Raw genomic sequence first — 26,707 nt, forward strand, 5'->3', positions numbered from 1 at the left:
AAAGTCCATAAATATTTCATAATAAAATGGGCAAAAGACATTAACAGTTATTTTACTGCAAAAATGTGAATGGCAAACAATCACGTGGAAAGATGCTTGAGCATCTTAATCAACCGGGAAGTACAAATTCATCTCACAACGCGGTATCATTTGCCAGCCACTATGTGGACAAAATTCAGACTGAAATGCCAAGTGCTGGTCAGAAAATGGAGTAACAGGAACCCATTTGTTGTGCGGTGGGAGTACAAACTGTTCCAATCACTTTGGAAAGTAATTCTATCATCTTAGGAAATTGGACACACAGTACAACCCAGCAGTTTTACTACTAGGTATAGGTGGAGTATCTCTTACTCAAAATGCTTGAGACCCGAAGTATTTCTGATGTTAGATTTTTCTTAGGTTTTGGAATATTTCCATATATGTACTGAGATGTCTTGGGGATAGGACCCAAGTCAAAACACAAAATTCACTTACATTTCTTATATACCATTTTTGGGGACAGTACCAGGAATTGAACACAGGGATGCTTATCCATTGAGTCACCTCCCCAGCCCTTTTTAAAAATATTTTATTTGAGCCAAGATCTCACTGAATTGCTTAGGGCCTCACTAAGTTGCTGAGGCTGGCTTTGTACTCACAATCCACCTACCTCAGGCCCCCAAGTTAGCCTGAAGGTAACTTTATACGATATTTTTAGTATGCCTACATTTTGACTGCAACCTGTTGCATGAAGTCAGGTGTGGAAGTTTCTATTTGTGGCATCCTGTCAGGGTACAAGTATTTTTTTTTAATTTTAAAAAATTTAAATTAAATTTTTAATTTAATTTTTAAAGTATTTTTAATTTTAATTTTTTAAATTTGAAGCATTTCAAATTTCAGATTCAATTCTAACAGCAAAATTTGTATGGATTTCCTTTCCCTTCTTCAAAACTTCACAGAAGATTTATTCTATAATAAATAACAAACAAATTATGTAAATCTTAACAACCTGAGCATACCATATTTTTCCTTTTCTTATAAGGTCAAGAACTTTTACCTTTCCATAAAGGACGACTTTAAATCTTCTCTTTGGCAAGTCTCACTACTCTTCTGCTGTGGGACCATTATTCAGTAAAAAGGGTTACTTTGGAATTCAAGCACTGCAAAACCACAAGTCAATCTGATAACTGAGCCTGCTGCTAAGTAACTAATGGATAAGCAGTCTACACAGTGTGGATACACTGGACAAAGGAATGGTTTCACATCCTGTGTGAGAAGAAGAGGGATAAGACAAGATTTCACCATGCTACTTATAATGACAAGCAAGTAAAAATTTATTTAGTTGTTTATGTCTGGATTTTCCATTTAACATTTTTGGACCACAGTTGACCAAGGGTAAATAAAACCATGGAAAGTGGAAATTACCATATGCCAAAACTTTCTTAAATATATTTACAGTAACCTAAAAATTCTTCAGTCTTAGTGTAACTTGCCTAGAGGAACAAACAGGCATACTTAGCATTAATATAAGGATATTTTAAATCTGGGTGAAATGGTACACACCTGTAATCCCAGCAACTGAGGAGGCTGAGGCAGGATGATTGGAAGTTCAAGGCCAGCCTCAGCAATTTAGCAAGGCCCTCAGCAACTTAGCAAGATCCTGTCTCAATATATAAAAATAAAAAGGGCTGGGGAGGTAGCTCAGTGTATAAAGCAACCTGGGCTCAATCCCCAGTACAAAAACAAAACTTTCAATGAAATACCTGAGTAGGAGCAAACCCACTAAGCTGGTAAACTGGTATTTCTTTCTTTCTGATTTTTTCTTACTGTCTCACTAAGTTGCTGAGGGCCTCACTAAATTACTGAGGTTGGCCTTGACTTTGCAATCCTCCAGCCTCAGCCTCCCAAGTTGCTGGGATTAGAATAGTGTGCCGCCACACCCAGGTAAGTTGGTATTTCAAAGCAATATCTATAAACAGGGCAATTATCTTTCTATGTCAGATGAACTCAAGCCTGGAACCCGCAGAGCTCCCCCACAGAGCCTAGGGAATGAATTGTCCTAAACTTCAGAATAAACCAAAAAAACATATTAAGGTCTGATAAATTTTGTTCATCTTATTTTGCTTTTTCTCTCTTTAATTGGATTTGCGGACATGCAGTAAGACGTTTACTAGTACCTCAAAGCAGAAAAATCAAGTGCGGGCAAGACCTTGACTCTCACCTGAAGCCCTGCCTCAACTCTGCCCTTCACTAATCTGCTACTGGGCGAGAAACCACAACCCCCAAAAGGCCTTGCGGGGGCTGGGGCGGGGTCGTTGCGTCGATTGGTTGTTCCGCAGCCCAAGCCAAGAGATGATTGGTCAGATCTAGGAATGGGGTGGAGCTAAAGCACAGCGAGAATTGGAAGAGTGACAGGACAAGACAGGCGATCTGGGCGTTTAGGTCCAAACTTCAGCGGCCGACTGGTAGCAGAGACTCCAGAGAAGCATGACTCGGTGTAACGTTTGCGTGATGGCCCTGACGGCTGTGTTGCTGCTGGTTTTTGCCCCCGTCTCCAGGTCCAATGACCTGAAGGGCAGGGAGTTTCAGGGGGCGTCGCGAATCCCTTCTCAGTTCAGCGAAGAGGAGCACGTCGCTATGAAAGAGGCGCTGAAAGGTGAACCTGGGTCCCCTTCACCGACACGTTCAGACGTGGGTCCCCCGGTTCTGCGGTCAACCCATGACCCCCGTTTCCCTTGGCAGAAGGGCCGCTGCTCAAGTCGGAGCTCCTCCCCACACCCAGCCCCGGTCCCAGTACCTCATGCCCTGACCTGGGGTTGCCACTCTTCCCCCGGACCTGGTTTCTGCGACTCCACTCTGGTGCTTCCTGCCTCGCCTAGAGGCTTCAACCTTCGCTCCTCTTGTCATGTCCGCCTCCCACCCTACACTGTCTCCAGTGTTACAACAGCTTTTGTTTGAACAGCACTTTCAGACTTTGAAAATTTTCATGTCTGTTAAATCCTTGTGGTATCTTAAAACTAAATGATCTCTGTGTTATCTCTAGAGGAGAGAATTTGAGGCATAGGTCAAGTGACCTTCTCCAGGTCCCACAACAGGGAATGGGCATTGGATGTCAACATCTAGTGTCCTATAGGTTTCACTGGGTTCCAGATTGCTCTAGGGGTGTGGAATGTTCCTGGGGTGTGGGATGTTCCCAATTCCCTCTTCTAATGGAAGAGCCTAACAATGCTGACAACTCATTCATCCTAATCTGTTTTCCAGGTGGAAAGAGAAAAGTTTCTGTTGAGTGCTAGATCCTGTGGGATAATGAGATCCTTCCTCCCACTGGGCTTCACTCCAGTCTTTTCCCTTTCATTAAGTAGTGGATTAAGAGAAACTGCCTACATAAACATGTGCAGGCAGATGTAGGGAACAAATGCTAACCCCTCTGTTTGGAGATGGATTGTGCACGTGCTGGAGTGATAGTCCTGGGAGGCAGAGAGGGCTTTCCCTAAGCATAGTATAAATAGTTTTTTGAAAGTTACTGGGCAGTTGCTCAGATTCTCTTTGCACAGAAGGCAAATGCTTACCTAAGAACCTGAGGTAGGACTTCGTAGGTGGCACACACCTGTAATCCAGCTACTCAGGAGCTTGAGGCAGGAAAATCACAAGTTCCAGGCCAACCTGAGCAATTTAGTGAGGCCCTGCCTCAAAATAAAATTTTAAAAAAGATCTGAGGATGTGACTTGGAGGCTGAGCGCTACTAGATTCAATCCCCAGTACCACACACTCAAAAACAAAAACAAACCTAGAGAAAAGACCTAATAACAATGTGGCTTAGAACTCTTAACAAGGTGCAAAACATCTGAGTTCTGAACTCTTGGATAGGCAGTTTTAATGCTTTTGAACCTTGAATTTCCCATCTATGTGGTAGACTATGATATTATAGGGAGGAACCTTAGCAAAACTGAACATAGAAGTCTATTTGTCATTCAGAGGCACTCCCTGGAGACCAAGATGGTCCAAGTGAGTGTGTCTGAGCAGTGTTCTCAGGTGACTATATAATCAGATGTTGTCATGACTCATTGTGTTTCCCCCAGTGGTGTTTAGTTTGACAATGGATTCTTTCAGTCTTTAAAGACTTCAAGATTTAAAGGGATGAGCTTCATGACAATTCAGGAACTGAAACACCTGGGTAGGATGAAACCATTTAATGACTGAAGAACCTGTTTAGGAGCATCTTAATCCTCATTTCCCCAGACATCATGTGCCCAAAATGTTGACTTGGTTGAAAGGTCACTGAGACTCTGGAGGAGCCAGTTCATGAGGAACAATGTACCCTCTACACAGACAAGCATACAAGCCTCATTGATGTAGGGGCCCAGGACAGTGGGCACCTTGAGACTGATAAAACCTAGACTCATCAAAGGGAGTGATGATTTAAGAGGCAGAGTGAGGCCTTAGGAAGCAATTTGTATTAACTTTCCATTCAGGGTCAGAGACCAAAATTTACTTCTCTCCTGTCTTGGACTTAGTTTTCCTTAAAGAATTATATTTGTTTAAACAAACTCAAAAGACCTGCTTTTAAATTCCAGTTTTGCTCCTTATTGCTGGGCAATCTCCAGCAGCTCACCTAACCTCTCTAAGTTTGTTTCCTCATTTTCAAATTAGGGAAAACAACAATGATGTCCTCACAGGATTGTTTTGCCCTCTGGAATAAATAATGAATGCAAAATAAATTTCTAAACCAGGTGAGATGGCACATGCCTGTAATTCAGCAACTCAGGAGACTGAGGCAGGAAGATTGCAGACTCAAGGTCTTAGTAAGATCCTGTCTCAAAATAAAACTGGGATATACCTCAGTGGTAAAGCACTCCTGGTACTATTAGAAATAAAAATAAACAACTCATACACAGAAGACTTGGGGAAAAACAATGGTTGTTGGGGCTGGGGTTGTAGCTCAGTGGTAGAGCACTTGCTTAGCACATGTGAGGCACTGGGTTCAATCCCTGGTACCACATAAAAACTAAATAAACAAAATAAAGGTGTTGTGTCCACCTAAAATTAATTTTTTTTTAATGGTTGTTACAGGTTGACTATCCCTTATGCAAAAGGGACCAAAAAAAGTGTTTCAGATTTTGGAGCATTTCATATTTTGGAATATTTACATTGACTTTACCATTTGAGCATCCCTAATCTGAAAATCCTAAATCTGAAATGCTCCAAAGTCCAAAATGCTTTGAATGTCCTGTTGACACTTAAATATTTTTAGTTTTTGGAGCACTTGGGCTTTCAGGGTTTTTTGTTTTGTTTTGTTTTGTGTGTTTTTTTTAATCAAGAATGCTCAATCCATATCATCTATAATATTCCATCTCTGACTTTAACTCTGACAGGTGCCATCCAGATTCCAACTGTGTCTTTTAGCCACGAGGAGTCCAACACCACAGCCCTGGTTGAGTTTGGAGAATACATTCGTGAAGGTCAGCTGCCCACTGTGGGTGAGGAGTGGTAGGGCTGGACATGGTTCTTTGACAAGGTGATAAAGAAGCATATTTTGTCATTGATCAGAGAAAACTGTAATTCCTAGAGGTCTTTGTTGAGTTTGCACATAGTGGGAAAGTATAAAAGGGAGAATCCCAATGGAGGCAGAATAGGACTATAGGTTTTCCCTTTGAAGAACTAAGCCATGTAATTGTCAGATTGCAGTTTGAACTCTCCCAATCTTTGCCCTAAATATGTGTCATTAGACAAAATTACATAATCAAAAGATAGAACTAGGAATTCCTCCCACCTGTGCAAATGTTCAGACCTATGCCCCATGTGTCTCCATCCCTACCTGCACATGCACACCTGCACTCCATGCATGCACTCCACCTATGGAGGCCTGCTCAGATTCATTACTAACACATTTCTGAGCCTCTAGAGAGTTGACACTGGGCTGTCACATTAGCCCTCCTCCCTTCATCCCCATCACCCCTGGAGTACAAGCTAAGAAGGATAGATCCAAAGAGAAAAGGAGCATTAGAATTCCCCTGCCCACCTGTGAAAATCTCATGGAGACCAGTGAGGACCCCCTCCTAAGTTCTATAAAAAGCAGCCCCTCCAAAGTTGTCAGGGGGCAGAATCTGGCCTAGGAGCAGGAAGTTGCCCCCTGTCAGCACTCTGGGAAAAATGGCTAAGTCATCAGATTGGAGGAACAGGCTGCAATGTTTACCAAACAGCTGATAAAAAGGGAGAAATGCACAGTGACAGTAAACTAGATTATCTTTGTGACACACTAAAACCACATTCTTCTTCCATTTTGTTTCTAGGTATCTGAAGAGAAATATGTGGATCCTTCCAATAAAGCCCAGAAGGAGATATAAGCTATTTCTCACATGAATCTAAGGCCACCTGTGTTAAGATCTACCAATAATCTGAATAATTAACCGTGGGGAATCTACACCTGCATGCAGAAGTGTGACCTTGTGCCAAACACAGTATATTTTATCTCCATATAACACAAACTGTAAAAATGATGTTTTCTTAAAAGAAAAATAACTCCAAATTTTAGGGCTCATGTTTGGCTCTAAGTAATTTGTATATGGGGAACTACTATGTTCAAAATTTAACAAAATCCTCAACTGCAGAGATTTCTGTATGTAGTAGCATTTTACAGGTCAGACTGAGCCAGGTCTGGAGATAGTGGAAACTTTGCATGTCATTACATGGTAACAACACATCAAAATATGTGGAATAGGAAATTCAGAGATTGAACAGGCAGATCAAAATTTAGACTAACTTTGTCCCAGAGGTTTCTTAAAGGAGGATGCACATTTTAAAAAATAGCACAAAATAATAAGAAGGCCAAAGGCAACTGTTTTTTCATGTTGTTCATGTATCTTCCCCTCTAGCAGTGCAGATCTGGGGTATGCAGATTTCCCCCATAGGCTTATAATGGCCCTATAGGTTTCCAAGACCCCTTTTTTAAGGGGAGATCAATATTAGCAGTGCCCAATTCAGACACTATGCAATCCTAGACCAAATAGCCCCTATGAGGACAACAACAAAATTGTCATAGTAAACAGAATGAGTTCAAATATTATCTTCAGTAAAACAAACAGATTTGCAATAAGGTCTGCAGTTTCTAATGGAGGACAAACAGGATGCAGAGGGATGTAGAATGTGACTGTTAATGGGATAAGAAAAGAATATACAGAAGTTCTAGAAAATAGAAAGGGTGAGAGTGTAATCCAAAGAAATCGGATGTCAGCATGCAAAAAAGGGAGAAAGAGACTCTGAGGGAACAGGTAAACAAAAGGAAAAGAGAGCAAGAAAAGTAAAGAAATAAAAACTTAAACTTTTTCAATAAGGAGAAAAAAGAAAATATACAGTATAACAGTCATATAGTAATGAAACCTCCCAGTCTTCAGTAGCCTAATGCAGGAGAGGTACCTGACAATGAGCTTCAAGCCTCCAGCAGGCGTCTCAGGATGGGTTTTGCGCCACCTAAAGATCGGAGCTATGGCTTCCAGGATTATCCAAGATGGCCGCTCTGGCTTCCAAATGTGTTGGCAAATGGGGAGCTGCAGCTCAGGGGTGGACGTGGTCAGCTGGAGGTCCTGGAGACGGGATGCAGTTGGTCCGGCAGGGGTCCTGGATGTCTGATGTGTTTGGTGTGGTTGTGGGATCCTGGAGGCCAGGTGCAATCAGTTGGTCTGGGGGTCCTGGCGGCAGGGAGCAGTCAGTGGATGTGAGGGTCCCAGAGGCAGGGAGTGATCGGTCTGGCTGAGGGATCCTGGAGATGGGGCTCAGTCAGTCTGGCCAGGGGTCCTACGGGGCCTGGCTGTTGTCTCAAAATGGTGGCAGCCACGTGTAATCAAACCTGCAAGTACTGTGATGGTGAACTTCCAGGCAACAGCAGGCAGCTGGTGCTCCACTGGCAGTCGGCGATCAGTTTGCTGACTGTTGTCGGATGATCGGGAGGTAAACCTGGTGCGTTGGGTGATGGATAGGTGTAAGGCAGGCGATGGACAGGCGAGAGGCAGGCGAATGGCGGATGATAGGCGCCTGACAGTGAGCAATCAAGAAACAGATCCAAAGGCAATTGTTAAACCTGGTTTTCTCTCCTGCTTTTTCTCCCTTGGTGTCCAGTCTTTCCTACAGTGTTCAAAACCAACTTTATCCAGCATGAAGTTGTGGGAAACTATAGCCACCTGTTCACTGTCCAAGGCTCAGAGCCCAGCCTGCAGCCCTACATGCTGTTGGCTCACTTTGACGTGGTACCTGCCCCTGAAGAAGGCTGGGAAGTGCCCCCCTTCTCGGGGCTGGAGCGTGATGGCTTCATCCATGGTCGGGGAACGCTGGACAACAAGAACTCTGTGATGGTCTGAAACGCTGTTTCCTCTGCCTTGGGGCCCTAAAGATCAAACTGGGAATGGAGTGTATGGCTGACTTCTGGGAGGAAGGAGGTTATGATAGGAAAAATCCTGGTTCCAGGAGGACTGGGTTCCAGCCATCAGTCGTCACTTCCTTTTTTAATTTTTTTTCTAGTACTACGGATCTAAACCCAGGGTGCTCTACTACTAAACTACATTCCAGGGCTTTTTATTTTTTATTCTGAGACAGGATATCTATAAGTTGCAGAGGCTGGTCTCAAGCTTTGTGATCCTCCTGCCTCAGCTTCCCAATCACTGGGATCACAGGCATGGACCACCATGCCTGATAGTCACTTCCTTTTTCTGGATCTTGACTTCTCAACTATATATGAATTAAAGTAGATAGTCCCCCAGAACCCTTTCAGCTCTGACACCGATAAATTGGTTCTTTTCTCCAGAGGAATGTTTTATTCAGAGTTCTGCTTCCTCATATCTAGTCCCCTAGGACCTGCAAATTTATTCTTTAAAGAGACTCTATGAAATCTAGTTCCACCTGCCCTGATTCAAGAAGCTGTCTTTGATACCCTACTCAGATAATAAGTCTTTCTTCTCTTCCATGATACTTCTGAACCCTAGGCAATCCTTCAGGCCTTGGAACTCCTACTGACCAGGAACTACAAGCCTCGAAGATCTTTCTTCATTGCTCTGGGCCATGATGAGGAGGTAGAGGCAACTCACCCTAAACCTATCTCTAGGGCCCCTACTGGGGGAGGCAGGTACTTCACCCAAGTCCATCGTGTTCTTCCAGGGTCTCTGATACGGCATAGTGGCTTGCCAACTTCTCTGTGTGTCTGGGCCAGAACTATCTAAGGACCATGACCAAATCTCAGGTTCCTGGGTCTTTGTGCCATAGATCTGAATATTTAGCAAATTCTGTGGTGATATCTGAGGAAGGCAGGAACTACAAGCCTCGAAGATCTTTCTTCATTGCTCTGGGCCATGATGAGGAGGTAGAGGCAACTCACCCTAAACCTATCTCTAGGGCCCCTACTGGGGGAGGCAGGTACTTCAACTGCACCATCAACTGCACCCTGCAAAACATTGGTGTAATGGAAAAAGAACCAAACAGGGAAATCAATGACGGTGTTTTATTTCCAGGAGTGCCACTTTGTGGACAAATCACTGTACTCTCTGGGTCCCAGTTTCTTCATTGTGAAAATGAGAGGGGCTGGGTCCCTCCAGCTCTAGCATTCCAGTATTCTGTAAAACAGAACTGTCTCAGGTATCTATGGAGGTCTGTTTCTGGTCAAGAAGGACTGTGACTCTGGGTTCAATGTCTACAGGTGTCGGGGACAAATGGGGCTCAAAAGATCTCAGCACTGCTACAGGCCAGGGGTGTCCAACTAGCCTTCATTGTAGATGAGGGTGGCTTCATCTTGGATGGGTTCATTTCCAAGCTCAATAAGCCCTTTGCCATGTGAGTAAAGCACCCATTCCCCATCTTGGAAGAAGTTTCCACCCCATTTGAGGGGACCCCAGCCTGGTATCTATAAGCCAAGCTGAGACTCCATTTTACCTCTGTTGCCTTAACCACCCTGATCTTCAGCCTGTCCTGGGTTTCCCCTTTCTTTGCTCCTCTAGTGTAGATTTCTTAAAACAATATGAAGCCATCCTCCTAGCCCACCAGACCATGCAGAATGTCCTGTGGACCTATAGGTCAATTTGTGGTGAGAAGAAATCAGAAGGGCCATCTCTGATATTCTTCCACAGGATTTCAGTCTCAGAGAAGGGTGCAATTGACCTCATGCTGCAAGTAAACACAACTTCAGGCCACTCTTCGGCTCCTCCGAAGGAGACAAGCATTGGCATCCTCTCAGCTGCTGTCAGCAGGTAAGTAGCTCCTGGACCTGGACCCATGTGAGACTTGGGAATGAAGACCCGGCACTTTTCCACTTTGGGTTCAAGAAGGATATAGTTCCTTCCCTGAAGCTGAGCTAGGAAGCCTTGGTGCAGGCCACAGGAGGGACCCAGCTACCAGTGCCCAGACAAGGGCTGGGTCAGAAGAGGATCCATCCGTGCATCCCTATGGCAAGCAGAGACCAGCAGATCAAAGCTAGGCCAGGTAGCTCAGTAGTCCAGAGTCCAGCTAAGCAGTTTGAAATCACAGATCATCAATGACTAGTAGAACCGGCTAAATTCTGTCTTCCCTGGGAAGAGGACAAAGATAAATAAAGGGTTGCTGACTGTGGATGAGAACAGCAGGGTCTATACCAACACTCACCTATGGTTGGGTTGTCTTAGCAAAATGGGAAAGAGAACTACTTGCATTCAAATACAAAATGAAGCTGGGGAGATAGCTCAGCTGGTAGAGTGCTTGCCTTGCAAGCATAAGGCCCTGAGTTCGATCCCTAGTACCGCAAAAAAAAAAAAAAAAAAAAAAAAAACAAATACAAAATGAATAGCTCTCATGGTCAAGGCTCTGTGCCAGGGGAAAGGTGTACAGTAAGGAATGAAATAATCCATGTCCTCCAGGAACTCACAATTAGCAGAGGAGGCTGACAATTCTGCCCCAGTGTCGTAGGTACTATGAGACAGGATGTCAGAGAGGGGAATAGGGTGAGGTGAGTAACAAGGGACTCTGACTTGGACATGGTGAACAGGAAAAGCTCCTGCTAGTGAGGTGGAGGTGGTCATGTGAGTACTTGATTTCTTCAGAATGGTTGGGTGGTGGAGATGATTTGGACATGGATGGCAGAACTCCTAACCAGTATGGGTAACACTTCTGCCTATCTCCCTCTTCCTCTTCAGGGTGTTGATCTTTGACTAGGGTTAGCTAAGTCCCGAGAACTGTTTCTCTTCCAGACTGGAGCAGACACCAATGCCAAACATGTTTGGAAGTGGGCTCTTGAAGACAGCATTGCAGCAAATGGCAAGCGAGGTACGGGAAGGAGTGCACTCCTCACCAGTCATGGAGGGGAATGAAATGGTGGCAAAGAAGTCACCTTTGGAGTAATAAAAGGGCCCTCGTGCTGACCAGTGCTCTGCCCATTCTCACCTAACCACAGTCAGTGGTTGAGCCAAGATGAGGAATCTGGCATACCTGCGACCCTGAGACCTAATTCACCCAGGCACCCTTTGGGACTTGGTTCCCACTCAGCCTAGAGGTTGCTGAACAATCGTTCTGGCCAATCAGTTAACCCAGCCAGGCAGAAATTGCCTAGTTCTCTAGCAGAGATTGAGTCAAATGAACTGACTGCTTTCCTGGCCTTTGGCAGGTCTGAAGTAGGAAGAGACAACTGCAGGAACAGTGACGCTATGGTGCTGAGCCCTTTGATCCTGCTAACCTCACTCTTTCCCTTTCAGTTTCCCTTTCCTCTCAATATAGTCTTGAGCAACCTGTGGTTGTTTCAGCCTCTGGTAAGCAGGTAAGCATTCTTATCTTCCTCTGCACCCCACACCCAAACCTGTACCTCCCCTTGTCTCACTTGAACCTGACTAATCAACTCAGCCACAGACACTACATCAAATCCACGTATAGGATGTCTCTCTCAGCCTTAAAGATTTTCGAGGTTCAGGAAAAGTGAGTGAACTTCCTTTCCTCATTGGATAGTTCTTCCTAATGTCTGACCTTAGTCTTTTTGCTTTAGGATACTGGAGAAAAATGAGATGACCAATGCAATGGTCAGGACCACCACAGCGCTTACCATGTTCAATGCAGGAGTCAAGGTAACATGACCTGGCTTTCCCATACACCTCCATCTCTCAGCTCTATCTAGGGCTTCTTCCTTCTCTGACTATAATTTGAATAGGCCCATATTGAACTGTCCTGTGACATCACTGGGTAAGCCTCAAAGGCAAGGTCTGGTCAAGGTCTTCAAACCCTCTGAAATTGTTGACCAAATTTTTTATATATGGCAGGGCATAGTGCCGCATGCCTCTAATCCCAGCAACTCAGGAGACTGAGACCGAAGGAACACAAGCAAGGCCAGCCTCAGCAATGTAGAAAGACTGTCTCAAAACAAAAAATAGGCTGAGGATGTAGCTCAGTTGTAGAATACCCCTGGGTTTACCAGAAAAATGTGTGTGTGTGTGTGTGTGTGTGTGTGTGTGTGTGTGTGTATGCTCGCACATTTTAGTGGAAATGCTACCTTTTGGGTCTACCCCATGCCAAAAAAAAAAAAATATATATATATAAAAATATATATATATATATACACACACACACACACACACACACACACTAGTGTGCAAAAGGGTTATTTGGGAGTTGGCTCTTGTAACCTGTACTAAAGTTGTAATTCAACAGACTACATTTACCTAGCACCTTGTTCATGTAGACTGAAGTTTTCTAAGCTTTTTACCATCAAGGATCTTTTTTTTTAAGTCTTCCCTATGTTTTGAAAGATTTATCCACATAACTAATGAATAATTAATGTACTCTCTCAGTGTTACTCTATACTGAAAGAGAAACTCACCTGCCATAAATAAAATCTATCTTATGTGTGACAGATATACAACACTTAAAACTTATATATCATCATTTCCCAAAATCTATGAAATATTGGCTATGCTTAGCAAACATGATTTTCTTTCTTTCTCTCTTCCTTCCTTCCTTTCTTTCTTTCTTTCTTCCTTCCTTCCTTTCTTTCTTTCTTTCTTTTTTGGGGGGTGCATAGTAGGGATTGGACAGAGGGGTACCCTATTACAGCTATATCTCTAGCCCTTTGTTTGTTTGTTTGTTTGTTTGTTTTTGGTATTTTGATTTTTGATTCTTGGGTTTTTGGTGTCTTTTGTTTGGGGATTTTTTTTTTTTAATGACAGGATCTTACTAAATTGCCAGGGCTGTCTCAAGCTTGTAATTCTTGCCTCAGCCTCCTAAGTTACTGAGATAACAGGTATGAGCCACCCTGCCTGATTCTTAATTTCTATGTGAAACTTACTCTTCTAGAAACAAGTTTTAGTTTATTCAATACTTTGATAAATTTTTATTCCAAAATTATTTTTCAGCAAATTGGTTCACTTCCATTTAGATTGGCCATTAAGGGGCATCTCTCTTAAAAGGTCCAATCCTAGCTGCACATACAAATAGGCCTTTCTGAAAAAAATTTTTCCCCAAACTGGAAATTGAACCCAGGGGTACTTAGCCACTGAGCCACATCCCCAACCCTTTTTATTTTTCTATTTTGAGACAGGGTCTCACTGAGTTGCTAAGGGCCTTGCTAAGTAGATGAGGCTAGCTTTGAATTTGTGATCCTCCTGCCTCAGCCTCCCAAATTGCGGGTATTACAGGCATACACCATTGTGCCTGGGTCCCTTTCTGAAATCTTGAAGGAAGTTATACTACTCCTATAACTATCAGTACCACCATCACAACTTCTGGGGGCACCATGCCACAAGAGTACAGTGTGACCTTGAGAAGTTCTTGTAACCTGGAGCTCAAGTTGGATATAAGTAAATGGTGCTTCAGAATCAATTCCTGGCATAGCTGACCAGTGAGTTCAGGGTGTAACCTGACTCAGGTCATCTGTACCAGCTGCCTGTAGTGTTCACCAGAATAGCAGTACTGTGACCTTGCATTTGAATGGTGTTTTCATCCTCAGACTGCTTTCACATCTGTTAACTCCATTTGATCCTTTTAAGATCTGTAGGAGTATTACTGTCCCACTTACCAGATAAGAAAACAGGCACAAAGAGGTTGCAGTTATTAAAAATCCCACAGCCAATTTGTGATGGATGGCTAATTTTTTTAAAGTACTGAGGATTGAACTCAGGGGTACTCTACCACTGAGCTACATCCCCAGCTCTTTCTATTTTTTTATTTTGAGACAGGGTGTCACTAAATTGCAGGCTGACCTTAAATTCATAATCCTCTTTCCTCAACCTCCTGTTCAGATTATAGGTGTATGCCACCCTGCCTGGCTCACACAGCCAATTTGGAACAGCCCAGTTCATCGTTCCCTAGCCGAGTGTTTTTATGCACCATACCTATTCAAAAAAAGACATACAGTTGGGGAACCTGTTCTCTCTCAGTCTCTAAGGAAAAATAATCTCTCCAAAGTCTATCTTCTCCTAGTAGTCCTGTGTCCTTCTTCAGACAAAAAAACAGAGTCATATTTCACAACTGGGCATGAGAAGCCCCCACCCCAACATTATCCTCATAAGGTTCAAACACACTATGACGGAAGCCCATTAATGTCCAGATGGCCCTGAGAAAGTGCATACAGAAGGCTCCCAATGGCACAACACAGGGCCATCACAGGAAAGCAATCCTATCTGGGCAGCTCTGACTCCCTCCAGGACCAAGAAACATGGAGATCTGGCCTGAATATAACCACATGCCAATGACCCAGAGAAGACAAGGGCCGACTAAAAATATTAAATGCAGTTTCTTTAAATCAAATCAGCTTACTCTGCCCCTGTTGATGGTAACTGGTATTTCCTGGGCGGAGCTGAGCTTTGGAAAACTTGAGGTTGGCTCAGGCCAGGGTTTGTGGTTCTCTCCTTAGGTGAATGTCATCCCCCCAGTGGCCAAGGCCACAGTCAACATCCGGATTCACCCTACACAGACAGTCACGGAGGTACGTGTCATATGTTCCAGACAACAGGTTCATCATCAAAGAGGTGGGGCCCTTAGGACCTGGGTTAAACTATGATCATAGGACAGAGCTAGTCTCTCCTTTGTTCAAGCTACACCTTTTGTTTTAAAGGTGTCCTATTGCTACTTGGCTAAGACAGGAGACCTCTGGTTTGGGGAACTTGGAGTCTGGGGGTAGGAGACAAGTACATATGAATTATAGCAATAGTAGTAAGTATATACAGCAGGATTGCCATGTGTTAGGTAGCATCCTGAGGTATCACGTGCACACACTCATCAGGTCCTCACCACCACACGGTGAAGTGGCAACTGCGTTATCCTCTTTGGCCTGGTGAGAGAAAGCAACGGAGCAGCTGAGCAGTACACTCAATGAGTGCACATCAAGCAGTCCAGTTCCAGAGTGTTCTTACCACAGCTTGACACTATGATTGTAACAATTAGGGACGAACAAATTACCATAGGACCTTTGCAAGGGAGACTGATGCTACCTTAAAGAGTCAACAAAAACCTCTTCTGACCTCTGGAAATTTGAGTAGGGGCCTTAAAGGATCACTAGGAATTTTCTAGAAGTAAGACATTCCTTGTTACTAAGGAGGAAGATAAACTGGGGGAAAACAGTAGGAGATGAAAATTTGGTAGAAGATGGAATTGTTAGCTTGGGGATGGAGGCTTTGTGTGCCATGCTAAGGACTGGAACTCTAATCTGTGGACAGGAGTGAACTTTCAGAAATCTTCAGAAAGCACCATGATAGATTTGGTGTGAGGGAAATAATGTTGTGGCAATGCAGAGGACATACTGGAGTAGAGACAGAAAGCTACCGCAATGTCTCAGGCAGGGCATGTGAAGGTCTGAACTGAGGCCATGGTCACAGGGTGAAGAAGGAGCATTCCCTTTCAAGAGAGAAAGGTTTAACGGGATAGGGTATGTATACGGATATGTAATGAATGGCAAGATGGCTCCAAAGTCTTTAACCTGAGTAGTTGAACAGGCACTAATGCCTTTGATCAAGATTGCAAATTCAGGAAGAAGAGCAAGTTCAAAGAGAAATACAATGGTTTTGAGGTTCAAGACGTGTATAACATTTTAATAGGCAATTATAAATACCTCAGGTTTGGAGAGAGACATGAACCAGAGGTACAAACTGGAGTGTTATTAATATGATTGGAACCTCCTAGGCAGCAATGAGTGTCATGATAAAGGAACCTGGTGCTATGAGAGAATATTTCAAGGAACCAGACCTTCTCTGGGGGTCAGGCAAGGCTTCCCTGAGTCAGTGACATCTGAGCTGAAAGTTTAAGGGTGAGCAGAAGTTACACAAAATGTTTGATATCTGTAAGCTAATCTGCCAGCTTATCTGGTTGAGCCAAAAAGAATTCAAAAGGTTAACCTGACCCTTCAAAAATGAACTGAAAATAGACTGGGGATGTAGCTCAGTGGTAGAGCACTTGCCTAACATGCATAAGGCCCTGGGGTTGATCCCCAGCACTGGAAAAAAAATTAACCAGAAAGGCAACCCATGATGGAAGCAGTAAAGAAAACCATTGAAAATTAGGCTGCTATTTTCTGGGGAGGATGGTGGGAGGGATGGGTTTCATTTCCTGGGTGATCTAGTTGTCATACCAGCAGTAAACTGCTGGCATTATAGCAGAAGTCAGGCTGGCTCTTAAATAGCTGGTCTCTGGAAGCTCTAGGAAATCTTGTCCAAATTGTGGTCCCTTTTTGGAATCAAATTCTGAGATCTAATTTTATAAGAAGAAAGAGTTATGAAAGATGATAATGTAATAAGAAAGAATCTGATTTGGATCCTAATCCCAGTTGTGTGACTAATTACTTCTGTGACATTACTGATGTCATGTAACCACTCTGTACCTCAGCTTTCTTACCTGGAGAATGAGAGTGCTTGGACCAGATCAGTGGTAGCTGATCCTTACTGTGCATTAGAATCACCTGGGAAATACAGTGACAGTGTCCCATCTGATTAAATTGGACTAACTGGTGATTAATTGGTCCTGATTCAATTGGTGTAGGATGCACCCTGGCATCAGTATTTCTGAAGCTCTTGCAGGGATTCAAGTGTGAAGCCTGCATCAGATCAACTGTAAAATATCCTCTAGTGCTAACATTCTATTTTGCAATAAATAGAATTGGTCTCTTACCAAGGGATTTATAAATGACACAACAGCTTGCACATGGGTTTACTGTAATGAAGAACACTGATCATTTTTATCTTGGAAAACAAAAGTTATTAGAGTATTGAAAAAAAAAAAAAAAGGCAACCCAACGACTATCAGATGGGTTAGGGACGGGTCCCTGACACATCATGAGGGGTCATTCTGTGGTCCTTTCCCCTAAATTATTCCCCTGGAGAATTTCATCTGTCCTCGCACAGGGAGGGAAACACACTCCTCATTGCAGATCGGGGAGTGGGTCCTGGCCTGCCCAGAGCCACCCAGCATTGGGTGAGGGCGTAGGCAGGACCAGTGTGAGCCCTGACTCTGCTGCTTTTCATCAGGTGCCAGCCTTTGTCCACTCCCTAGGGGCTCATACGGCCAGGAAATCACTGAATTCCCCTCACTGAGCTTCTTTCCGCCAGTTTTTTTCCAGCCTCATTCCAACTCCATGCCCTTTGCAAGGGCTGATTTCCACCCAGCAGGCTTCCGTCTCCCCAGGTCCTGGCACTCTCCCTCCTCTCTCCCACCACAGAGGCCTTCCTTCCCTGCCTATCTGATGAAACCCCTGGGATCCCGAGGCCCACCCTGCCCAGCTGCCCAGAGAGGAATGGAAAACTTCCATCCATCAAAGCTCACAAGGCCCGTTCATCATGGTCACTGCTCTCCCTAGGGCCCCAGCCCTATGGGTCAGGAGCATGGGCTAAGGCCACATGCAAAGAGCTTCGTGCTAGCCTGGTGGGAACACAGGCAGCCCCAAGAGTCCTCCTTCTCCATCTTTCGCTGGTCTCTCCCATGTTCCAGATGTTGATCAGCTCCAACACCTCTCTGTAAGGAACAAGAGTCTTCAGAAGTTTAACAGGCCACCATGTGGAAAGGGAGGTTTGTTCTGAATGGCCCTCAATGAGTAGGCCACTGGGAGAATCAGGGTCTGCTCTGCATTCTTCCTGGGATCGGAGATTTTGTTGGATTGCCTTGAGTCATTTTAGGCTGAATTTTCTAGAGTTTCTTAAAGTTCCTTCCTGTGGAAAGGAGGCAAAGAGAGAAGACTTGAATACAAGCATCCCAACTCCTGGCTTTTGTCTGTGTTGAGTTCATTCATCTTCCTGGCTCCAGTGCAGTTGGTAACAAACAGGAAGCAGGAATGCCCAGAGAAGGGAAAGAAAAATGTATGGACTTTCATCACCTGGGACTCTCTGGAACAAGCAAGATCATCCCCTTTGCTGTCAAGATTCCCATTCCGCAGACTCTTTTGCACTTTAACCCAGTCTGTGGCTCATGACCTAAGGGGAAAGTCACAAAATTTCCCCACCTGACTCACAACTAGAAGACAAGCCTCCCAAATATTTAACTTAAATCTACCATGCTGTAGGAAAGGCTTATCTCTTACACCAGCTATGGCCAGTCAGTTGAAATTGATGTCCTACTGCTAAAAATTATGAGTCCTTTTAAGTGTGGTGGTGCAGGCCTATAATCCCAGTAACTCAGGAAGTTGAGGCAGGAGGCTCACAAGTTCAAGGCCAGCCTGGGCAACTTATTGAGACCACATTCAAAATAAAAAGGGCTGGGGATGTAGCTCAGTGGTAAAGCACTCCTAGGTTAAATCCCCAGTACCGAAAATAAAAAGGGTATTTTCTGTAAACTCCAGGGCTCTGCTGGAGAGAAATCAGGATCATGTAAATTCATATGGTACTTGCAGCTCAGTAAGAAATCTAATCCTCTTTGTTTCCACAATGGAGGTCCTAGAACTCATCAAGAACATTGTGGCTGATGACCGAGTCCAGTTCCACGTGTTGAAAGCCTTTGACCCGCTACCCATCAGCCCCACGGATGACCAAGCCTTGGGCTACCAGCTGCTCCGCCAGACCATACAGTCTGTCTTCCCGGAAGTCAATATTGTTACTCCAGGTAATGACTTCATCAGCTGTGGTTGGAGTGAGGCGGGGGCTGGAACTGTTTCCTATCCAAAGTCCACTGCCCCACCCCCCACCCCAGCTGTTCATCCTGGAAACAGCTGGCTTCTTCCCCTCCTGATGGGACTGGAACTGTATTTTCCCTTTGGGGTGGAAGTGAGAAAGCAAACAGGAAAAGAGCAGAAACAATAAACTAAATAGCCCAGCCTGGGTCCTTACTTAACCTAGTCTATCAAAGACCTGTGCCCCTCTGGCAGAGAAAGGAGGATTGGTTTAAAATTCTCCCCCTCTGGGGGGCAAGAATGGAGGAAGGAGGGACTGTATAGAGGGAAAAGAGAGGTGGGAGGGGTGGGGGGGAAGAAAAAAAAATAACGGAATGAATCAAACATCATTACTCTATGTAAATGTATGAATATGCAAATGGTATGCTGTTACTCCATGTACAAACAGAAACAACATGTATCCCATTTGTTTACAATAAAAATAAATTAAAAAACAGAAACATCTGGAATAAAAATAAAATAAAATAAAATAAAATTCTCCCCCTCTGGAAGAGTCACAAAGGGGCAAGATTCCCCCCAGATTCTAGTTCTGATTCACTTTGGGATAACAGCTCAGCAGCAGGGTTCAATTATCAGTCCAGAGAAACCTCCTGGACCCAAATATTTGCAACTCTCCACCTCAGGCTTCTAGCATATCATCCAAATCTATGATGGTAGTTCTCCAAAATGAAGAGTGGAAGAGGATCACCTAGAGAACATCTGGACCCACTCTTGGAGATTCCAGTTAGCCAGATCTGGATGGGACCCTGGAACCTACCTTTCTGACAAATACTCCCAGGTGGTTCTGATATGAGCAATGGCTAACCAGTGTGAGACTCTCTGGTCTACAGTGTGGGAGGAGATGTTCTAGTATAAAGGCCTATGTCCACTCTCCTGCTATCTGGGTTTAATCATGGATTTCTGCTAACATCTATGGACCGTGGCCCTCACAGTCTCAGGTCTACCCCTCTTGACCTTCAAAGATTCCCTAACCCCTACTTTTTTATCTTTTGGGACACTTACAGTCATCTCATCACTGTAGTGAAGCTGTTACAGGAAAAAAAGATGGGCAGATATCAACCGGCAGAAACTCCCACACATGAAACTACATTTGAAAGCAGAAGAAGAAAATAGAACAAAACACAAATTACCATTTCAAATCATCCCACTGCACCTAAATTGATGCTCTGAGGTGTCTTTTGTACATTTCAGGGATAAATCCCAGCCCTTGATGGGTGACCTACCTACTCCTCTGTCTTTAGAAGAGTAGGAGAAGAAAACATTCTGGAACTTTCCAAATCTGAGGTTTGACTCTAAAACTGAGGATAAGAATGACAGGAAATCATGTTCCACTTAGAGAAGATTGGATTTTATAGCAGTAAAGTTCCCCAGAGGGTTTATTTCTGACCTAGCATACAAAATATAGACCCAGTGATAAAGAACATTTATGGTTTCTTTCTTTTTTTTGTACTGGAAATTGAATCCAGGGGTGCTTTATTACTGAACCACATCCCAGCCCCATTTATTTATTTATTTATTTATTTATTTATTTATTTATTTATTTTCAGTGCTGGGGATTGAACCTAGGGCCTTGTGCTTGCAAGGCAAGCACTCTACACAACTGAGCTATATCCCTAGCCCTTATTTTTTATTTTGAGACAGGGTCTCTCTAAGTTGCTTAGGACCTCACTAGATTGCTAAGGTTGACCTTGAACTTGTGATTCTCCTGCCTCAGCCTCCCAAGTTGCTGGAATTACAGGTATGTGCCACCATGCCTAGCCACATTTTTGAGTTCTAAAATAGCAAATGACCATGGCTGTGGGGATGAAATAAAGATATTGACCTCCCTGGAGGTCACTTAGTTAGAGGACACTTAGTTTCAGACCATTCAAAGGCTATCTCACCAATGCCCTTAGGATTCCATGTTCCTGGCAAAAATGATGCTTCTTGATGTTTTGATAAAGGGCAGCTTGGAAGACAAAACAAACATAGCCATAGCTCATAAGTGAGCCCAGCCATTGCCCTATAGTTACCTAGGGGGGTCCTAATTTTCCAGCCATTTAGACTGCTGCCACTTTCTGGCTTGATTTCTCATGGAAAGCCCTCTTCCTCTTAATCTTCCCTTTCTAGGTACTTGTATTGGCAACACAGATAGCCGACACTACACCAACCTCACCACTGGCATCTATCTCTTCAACCCTGTCTACCTGCAGCCTCAGGCCTTCAAAAGGTGAGTGGAACAGATCCGAGCCTCAGTGAGGAGAGAGAAGACACATCTGACCTGTACCTTCTCACTCAGACCACAAACTAGAGGAAGCCAGGGTATAGCAAATTAAAACAGAGACATCTTAGAAGCCATCTGTCTTCATTGCCTGTCTTGTCACTGCCCAGAATTTATATGAATTGCCCTTCTTTTCAAAGAATGGAGCCAGGCAGGTTGGCACATACCTGTAATCCCAGTGATTCAGGAGGCTGAGACAAGAGGATTACAAGTTCAAGGCCAGCCTCAGCAACTTAGCAAGACCCCCATCTGAAAAATTAAAAAGGATTGGGAATGTAGCTTAATGGTAGAGTGCCCAGAGTTCAATCCCTATTGCCACAAAATAAAATAAAATAAAAAGAATAGAGATAATCAGGTGACTGGCAAGAACCTGGTGGAATTAGGATCTTTGGGTGCTCTTCCTCCCTTTGAAAGAATGCTAACCCCCTGGACCCCATTTCCTCTACCTACAAAAATTAGTGCTCCTATCTTGAATTTCCATAGTATTTCTTTTGAGAAGGCAAACACACACGAGGGCAACTGTAGGCATGTGGTTTGCCTTCTCAGAAGAAATACTATGGAAATTCAAGATAGGACACTAATTTTAACTTCTGAGTGTAATCTACTATTTTGTGGGTTCGTCAGCAAATTCTGAACCCTGGGGTATGGGATGATAATTTCCATTGAATTCTGATACTTATCATATCCAGACAAAATTTCCCCATCATACATCACCTATAAACAGAGTGAAAAATATTTAAATATGAACTTAAGAATAGCTTTCATGTTTTTGTTTTTTAAACCAAGTAGGGAGGGCTGAGAGCTATCTCTTTTCCACCATCTTTGAGGTTACAAGTGTACTCTGTTGTTTGTTGTGTTCCATTGTGGGAGGCAGGTTAGTGAGCATGTGATCTGATAGCAAGGTTCCTTGGTGAAGAGAGAACCCAACAGGTGCCCTGGGCATTGCCCTCCCTACCTTCTCTTGCCCTTAGTAAGCTGAGGGATGCAGGGGGTGGGGGTGGTAGGCTTAAAGAAAAGTCTAGCTGGGGATTCTATCCTAAGAGAAAGAGAATTAGAAAGATAGCTCCCCTGGAAGGGAAATTATTGAATGGACCTCAGAGCAGGAAAAGATTTGAACTCCCAGGATTTGATTCATTATCTGCCCCCTTAGAGATGACCAACATGTCAAATGAAACCTCACAAATGGCTTCTCCCATTCCCCAAGGGTCAAAGGCCAGCAATAACAGAGAATGGAAAGAGGTGGGGAGAGTGCTGGGTAATAAGACCCGCGAGATAGCACTGGGCTCTTCCCTCCTCCCACAATGCATCTGTTTTTCCCTCAGCTTCCATGGAGTCAACGAGAAAATCTCTGTCCAAGCCTACCAGACCCAGGTGAAATTCATCTTTGAGTTGATCCAGAATTCTGACACTGACAGGAAGCCCATTCCTCACCTGCATGAACTGTGAAGTCAAGGAGCCAGCTGGGCTAGGAGTGCCCAGACAAACCCAAGGTTGATGAGAGTCATGGTCAAAACCACATTGTAATACGTGGCTCACCTCGCCCACTTCTCACTATGTGGCCCATTCCTCAACTCACCTAAGACAGGGCCAGTCAACTGACTGGCATTTACTGCCTCCTGTCCCTCCTATCTTGGAAGGGACAGGACCCCTCTGCTTTCTGCTGTTTATTTCACTTCTCCACCTCTAGACCTGACTTTTCTCCACTGGTTTTACCTGATAGAAGTGTTCATCCAGGGCACTCTTGCTGGACTGCCTTCTCCAAGGCTCCTGTATCTCTTCTTGCTAGAAATTCCTTTCCCCTGTCATCCCTCTCTCCTCAAACTCATGAGCTGCCTCTTCGTCTCTTCTCTCCTGCCTCTGCATTCCTCCCTGTACCCTCTGATTTATTCTACGTCTGGAACAGGACTTAGTCAAACGGGTGCTACCGTCATTGCCACCACAATGATCAAATAGAGATCTGTGCAGCACCAACTGAACACTGAGGGGTGAACCTCAGGTGAGGGCTTTGGGGGACCCCATACCTCCTGTCTCTGAAGGCTGGGGCCTAGAGAAGAAATCCTCTGTCCTTGGGTTCCTCCCAAGGGCTCTCTGGGCTTTGCTCCCTCCCCTGCCCTGTTCCTGCCACCTGCTGCTGCTGTCCCACCCCAGGAGGCACTAATCTGTGGAAACATTTCCCTGGCACATCTCGGGGCTGAGCTTCCCAGGGAAGGGCACTCATGACCCAGCCTCTCATTGGAGCTCAGGACCAGCAGAACCCTGGCCCTGGCCAGGTCCTAGTTCAGACTGATCGAGGGGAAATGGAGGGCATGCAGGAGTGGTGGGGGGGAGACTGGCTTGAGGGGCTCTGCCCTGGGCCAGTGGGGTAGAAGGAGGCACAAGATAGCCTCCATTAGGCGACAGCAAAGCTTCTGTCTTTTTTTTTTTTTTTTTTTTTCCTGGACTCCATTCCTGAGCATATTTGAATCTGCTCAGTAGCTGCCAGGTGGGGGGCATTGGAAAGAGCATTTCTTGGCTCAAGGCCAGGAGCTGTACTTTGTGGATCACAAGGGAGTCAGGGTCACAGAGGGAGACACAGGGAACTGGGACTTGAGAGACTCCCTCTCTTTTTCCCTCGCCACGCAAGGACCTTGCTTGCCTTCCTGGGGCTTGATAGCAGTGGGTTCCTTTGCCCTCTCCTCATAACCCCGCTGAGCACCCCCCAACCCCCAATTCCTTACCTCCCTCCTGGGAATGTGAGCTGCTCCTTGGAGCTGGGTCTTAATTGTCAGTGTTAGAAACACAGAGTGGGGATTATTCCGGCTTTTTTGCTGCTCCTGCTAAGATTCACATTCCTTCCCCAGCCCTCCCTTTTTTTGGCCAATTCAGTACTTATTCAGCCTTTGTTAGAGGGCAAGCTGAAGAACAAAAATAATCCTTCACATTTGTGCAGAGCTGTACAAAGTAGTCCCATAGACCTCAATTATCTCCGCAGAGCCCCACAAGAACCCCATGAAGAAGGTAATGCTTCCCCTCTCGAAGGGGACCATTGGATCCTCAGAGTGGTTACACATCCAGCCGGGGGTAATCAGCTCGAACCCACGTGACCAGGCCCCGAGCTCAGTTCCTACATGGTCCCAAGTCACCGAGGGAATCTACTTTCCATCAATTCTTTTATTTAATCCTCACAACCACTGCTATGGTTTGAGTGTCTCCCCAGAATTCACGAGTTGGAAACTTAATCCCCAAAGTCATATGTGAATGGTCTTAAGAGAGTGAAAACTTACTCTGACTCTGGTCTTTAAAGGTGGGGTCTTAGAAGGTGATTAGGATGAAAGTCATCAGGGTGGAGCACCATGATTGTTTTACTGCTGGCATTTTAAGAAGAGGATTTGAAGAGATGTGTTTTTTATCTTGATTTAAACATTACACAATGTATGCGTGTATCAAAATATCACATGGCACCTGGTTTAAAAACAAAGAGAGCAGAAGGTACAGAAAAATGCCTTTGTGTGCTCCATCTGGGTACTCTGCGAGCAAGAAAGCCCTCACCAGAGGGCCACCTGATAACCTCCCCCTGTCCCACCCACTCTTGAACCTTGAACCTCCAGAATCTGGAGTCAAAACAAACCTCTTTTCTTTATAACTCATCCAGTTTGTGGTATTTTGTTCTTGGAAACAGAAAATAATACAACTCTAAGGTGTTATTGCCCATTTTACTAAGACTCCACGGTTAGGTAACTTCAAGGTGATCGAAGGTCATGGAGGTGTTAGGGCCAGAGCCTTTCTGAATTCAAAGCCTGTGCTAATAGTTCTGAGAAGCCATTTGCCCATGATGACATGGTTCTTAAGGGGCAACTCCAGAATTAAAATGCAGGTCAAAACCCCCCAAGTTCAGTGATGGCTCAATTCCACCACGCTGTCTACCCCAAGAACTGGTGGCACTTGGCTCATTCGTTGTGTTTCAGGGAGCTGTAAGGACAAAGCCTGTTCTAGTGGATTTCGTTCTTAGCTCTAGCTCTGAGTTTCCCTGACTGACCTCTCATGCACGCCTCTCCCTTTGTTGGCATTTCTTACCACCCCAACCTCCGGCTTCTCCCACCTTCTTTTCCCTTCTTTGAGTTTGAGGAAGCCAGGTCTCTGATGATCCACAGAGTAACTGGGAGAAGAATGAACAGGGAACCCTGTCCCCATCCAGCCTCACCACATCTTCCAACTTTATAAAGGATAATCTTCCTTTATAAATCAAACCCTCTAGTGGGAAGGAAGGTCCTTGAGGGGGAACTGCTCCAAATCCCAGCTCTATGACCACATATTCCTGCCTAGTGGTCCCTGGGTGCTTTCTGAAGAGAATGGCTCAAAATGCTGGCCTGGCCAGGAAACGTGAGCCCCGAGACTCTGGGCAGGATGGTTGATGTAGGTCAGATGAGGCTGAACACCTGAGGAATTTCCAGGAAGTAGTTTTATTTTAGTGGCTGCCATCCATAGAAGCTACTGCCTAAAATTCTCTGGACCCCAGAGTCTAAAAATTCTTTGAACTTAATATCCAGTGGAGGGGATTTATATAACAGTGAGTGGTTACGTGGCAGGCAGGTGCTTTTTTCCCACTTTCTTAGACTAGAGAGAGGTTTTCACAAGTTTTTGCTACGGAAAATGGAGATAGTAATTGTGGTGCAACAAGCTTGCTCGCAGACCTAAGACAGAGAAACCAGGCCTTTACAGTGAGAGGAAGGCTCCAGCCACATTGAACTCTCTGCAGAACTCGTGAAATCCTGTCGATGCCCCCTGCAAAATCCTGTTGACAAGAACAATTATGGGGAGGGTCTTTGGAAAAGTTTAATCATAACTCTTTGGTGGTAAGGGGGCTACTTCAATGGGGCCATGAATCTGGGGCCTTCCCCCACTCCGGCCTCCACCCATCTACCACTCCCCAAATCTACCTTGAAAGAGTTCCAGCAGGTAAGCACCCACACATCCCCCTATGCCCCAAAAAAGACTTGGTTCAACTATCTTACACCTCACCTGTTTGTGGGGAGGAAAACAAAATACTCATAAGCAGAGAGAATGGGAAAGGAAGGGTGTAAAAACTGGAGTCCCTTGATTTTGAACCTGGGTTGTTAAAAACATGGCCATCAGTATTTTTTTTCTTTCAGGGGAAACAAAAGTTCTTATCTAAGAGCTGAATATTTCATTAAATTTAGGGGGGGTGGGTTGTTTTGTTTTGGTACCGGGGATTAAACCCAGGGGCACTTAACCACTGAGCCACATCCCAGCCCTTTTAATATTTTATTTGGAGACAGAATCTCGCTAAATTGCTAGGCTGACTTTGAAATTGCTATCCTCCTGCCTCAACCTCCCAAGCTGCTGGGTTTACAGGCCTCTGCCACCAAGTCCAGCTCATTAAATATTCTTGAAAA

General features: G+C 44.6%; 1 protein-coding gene across 2 annotated transcripts; it reads left to right on the forward strand.

The window, feature by feature from the left end:
* Positions 1-2,387: 2,387 nt before the first annotated feature.
* Pm20d1 (peptidase M20 domain containing 1) lies at positions 2,388-24,968 on the forward strand. 2 transcript variants are annotated; one of them, XM_047521754.1, is made up of 13 exons: positions 2,388-2,635; positions 5,352-5,438; positions 8,092-8,324; positions 8,952-9,091; positions 9,379-9,597; positions 10,086-10,205; positions 11,178-11,253; positions 11,679-11,740; positions 11,963-12,041; positions 14,822-14,893; positions 18,819-18,987; positions 21,164-21,263; positions 22,637-24,968. In XM_047521754.1, exons 1-13 carry the CDS (start codon positions 2,467-2,469, stop codon positions 22,758-22,760), a joined length of 1,650 nt encoding a protein of 549 aa, XP_047377710.1. In that variant the 5' UTR covers positions 2,388-2,466; the 3' UTR covers positions 22,761-24,968. The 2 variants fall into 2 exon arrangements, with proteins under 2 accessions (XP_047377710.1, XP_047377711.1); XM_047521755.1 differs by lacking the exon at positions 9,379-9,597 and adding an exon at positions 9,659-9,792 and having other exon boundaries at positions 8,952-9,038; positions 22,637-24,964.
* Positions 24,969-26,707: the final 1,739 nt, after the last annotated feature.

The sequence above is a fragment of the Sciurus carolinensis genome, chromosome 12 (genome assembly GCF_902686445.1).
Source record: "Sciurus carolinensis chromosome 12, mSciCar1.2, whole genome shotgun sequence".
In the NCBI taxonomy this organism is placed as follows: Eukaryota; Metazoa; Chordata; class Mammalia; order Rodentia; family Sciuridae; genus Sciurus; species Sciurus carolinensis.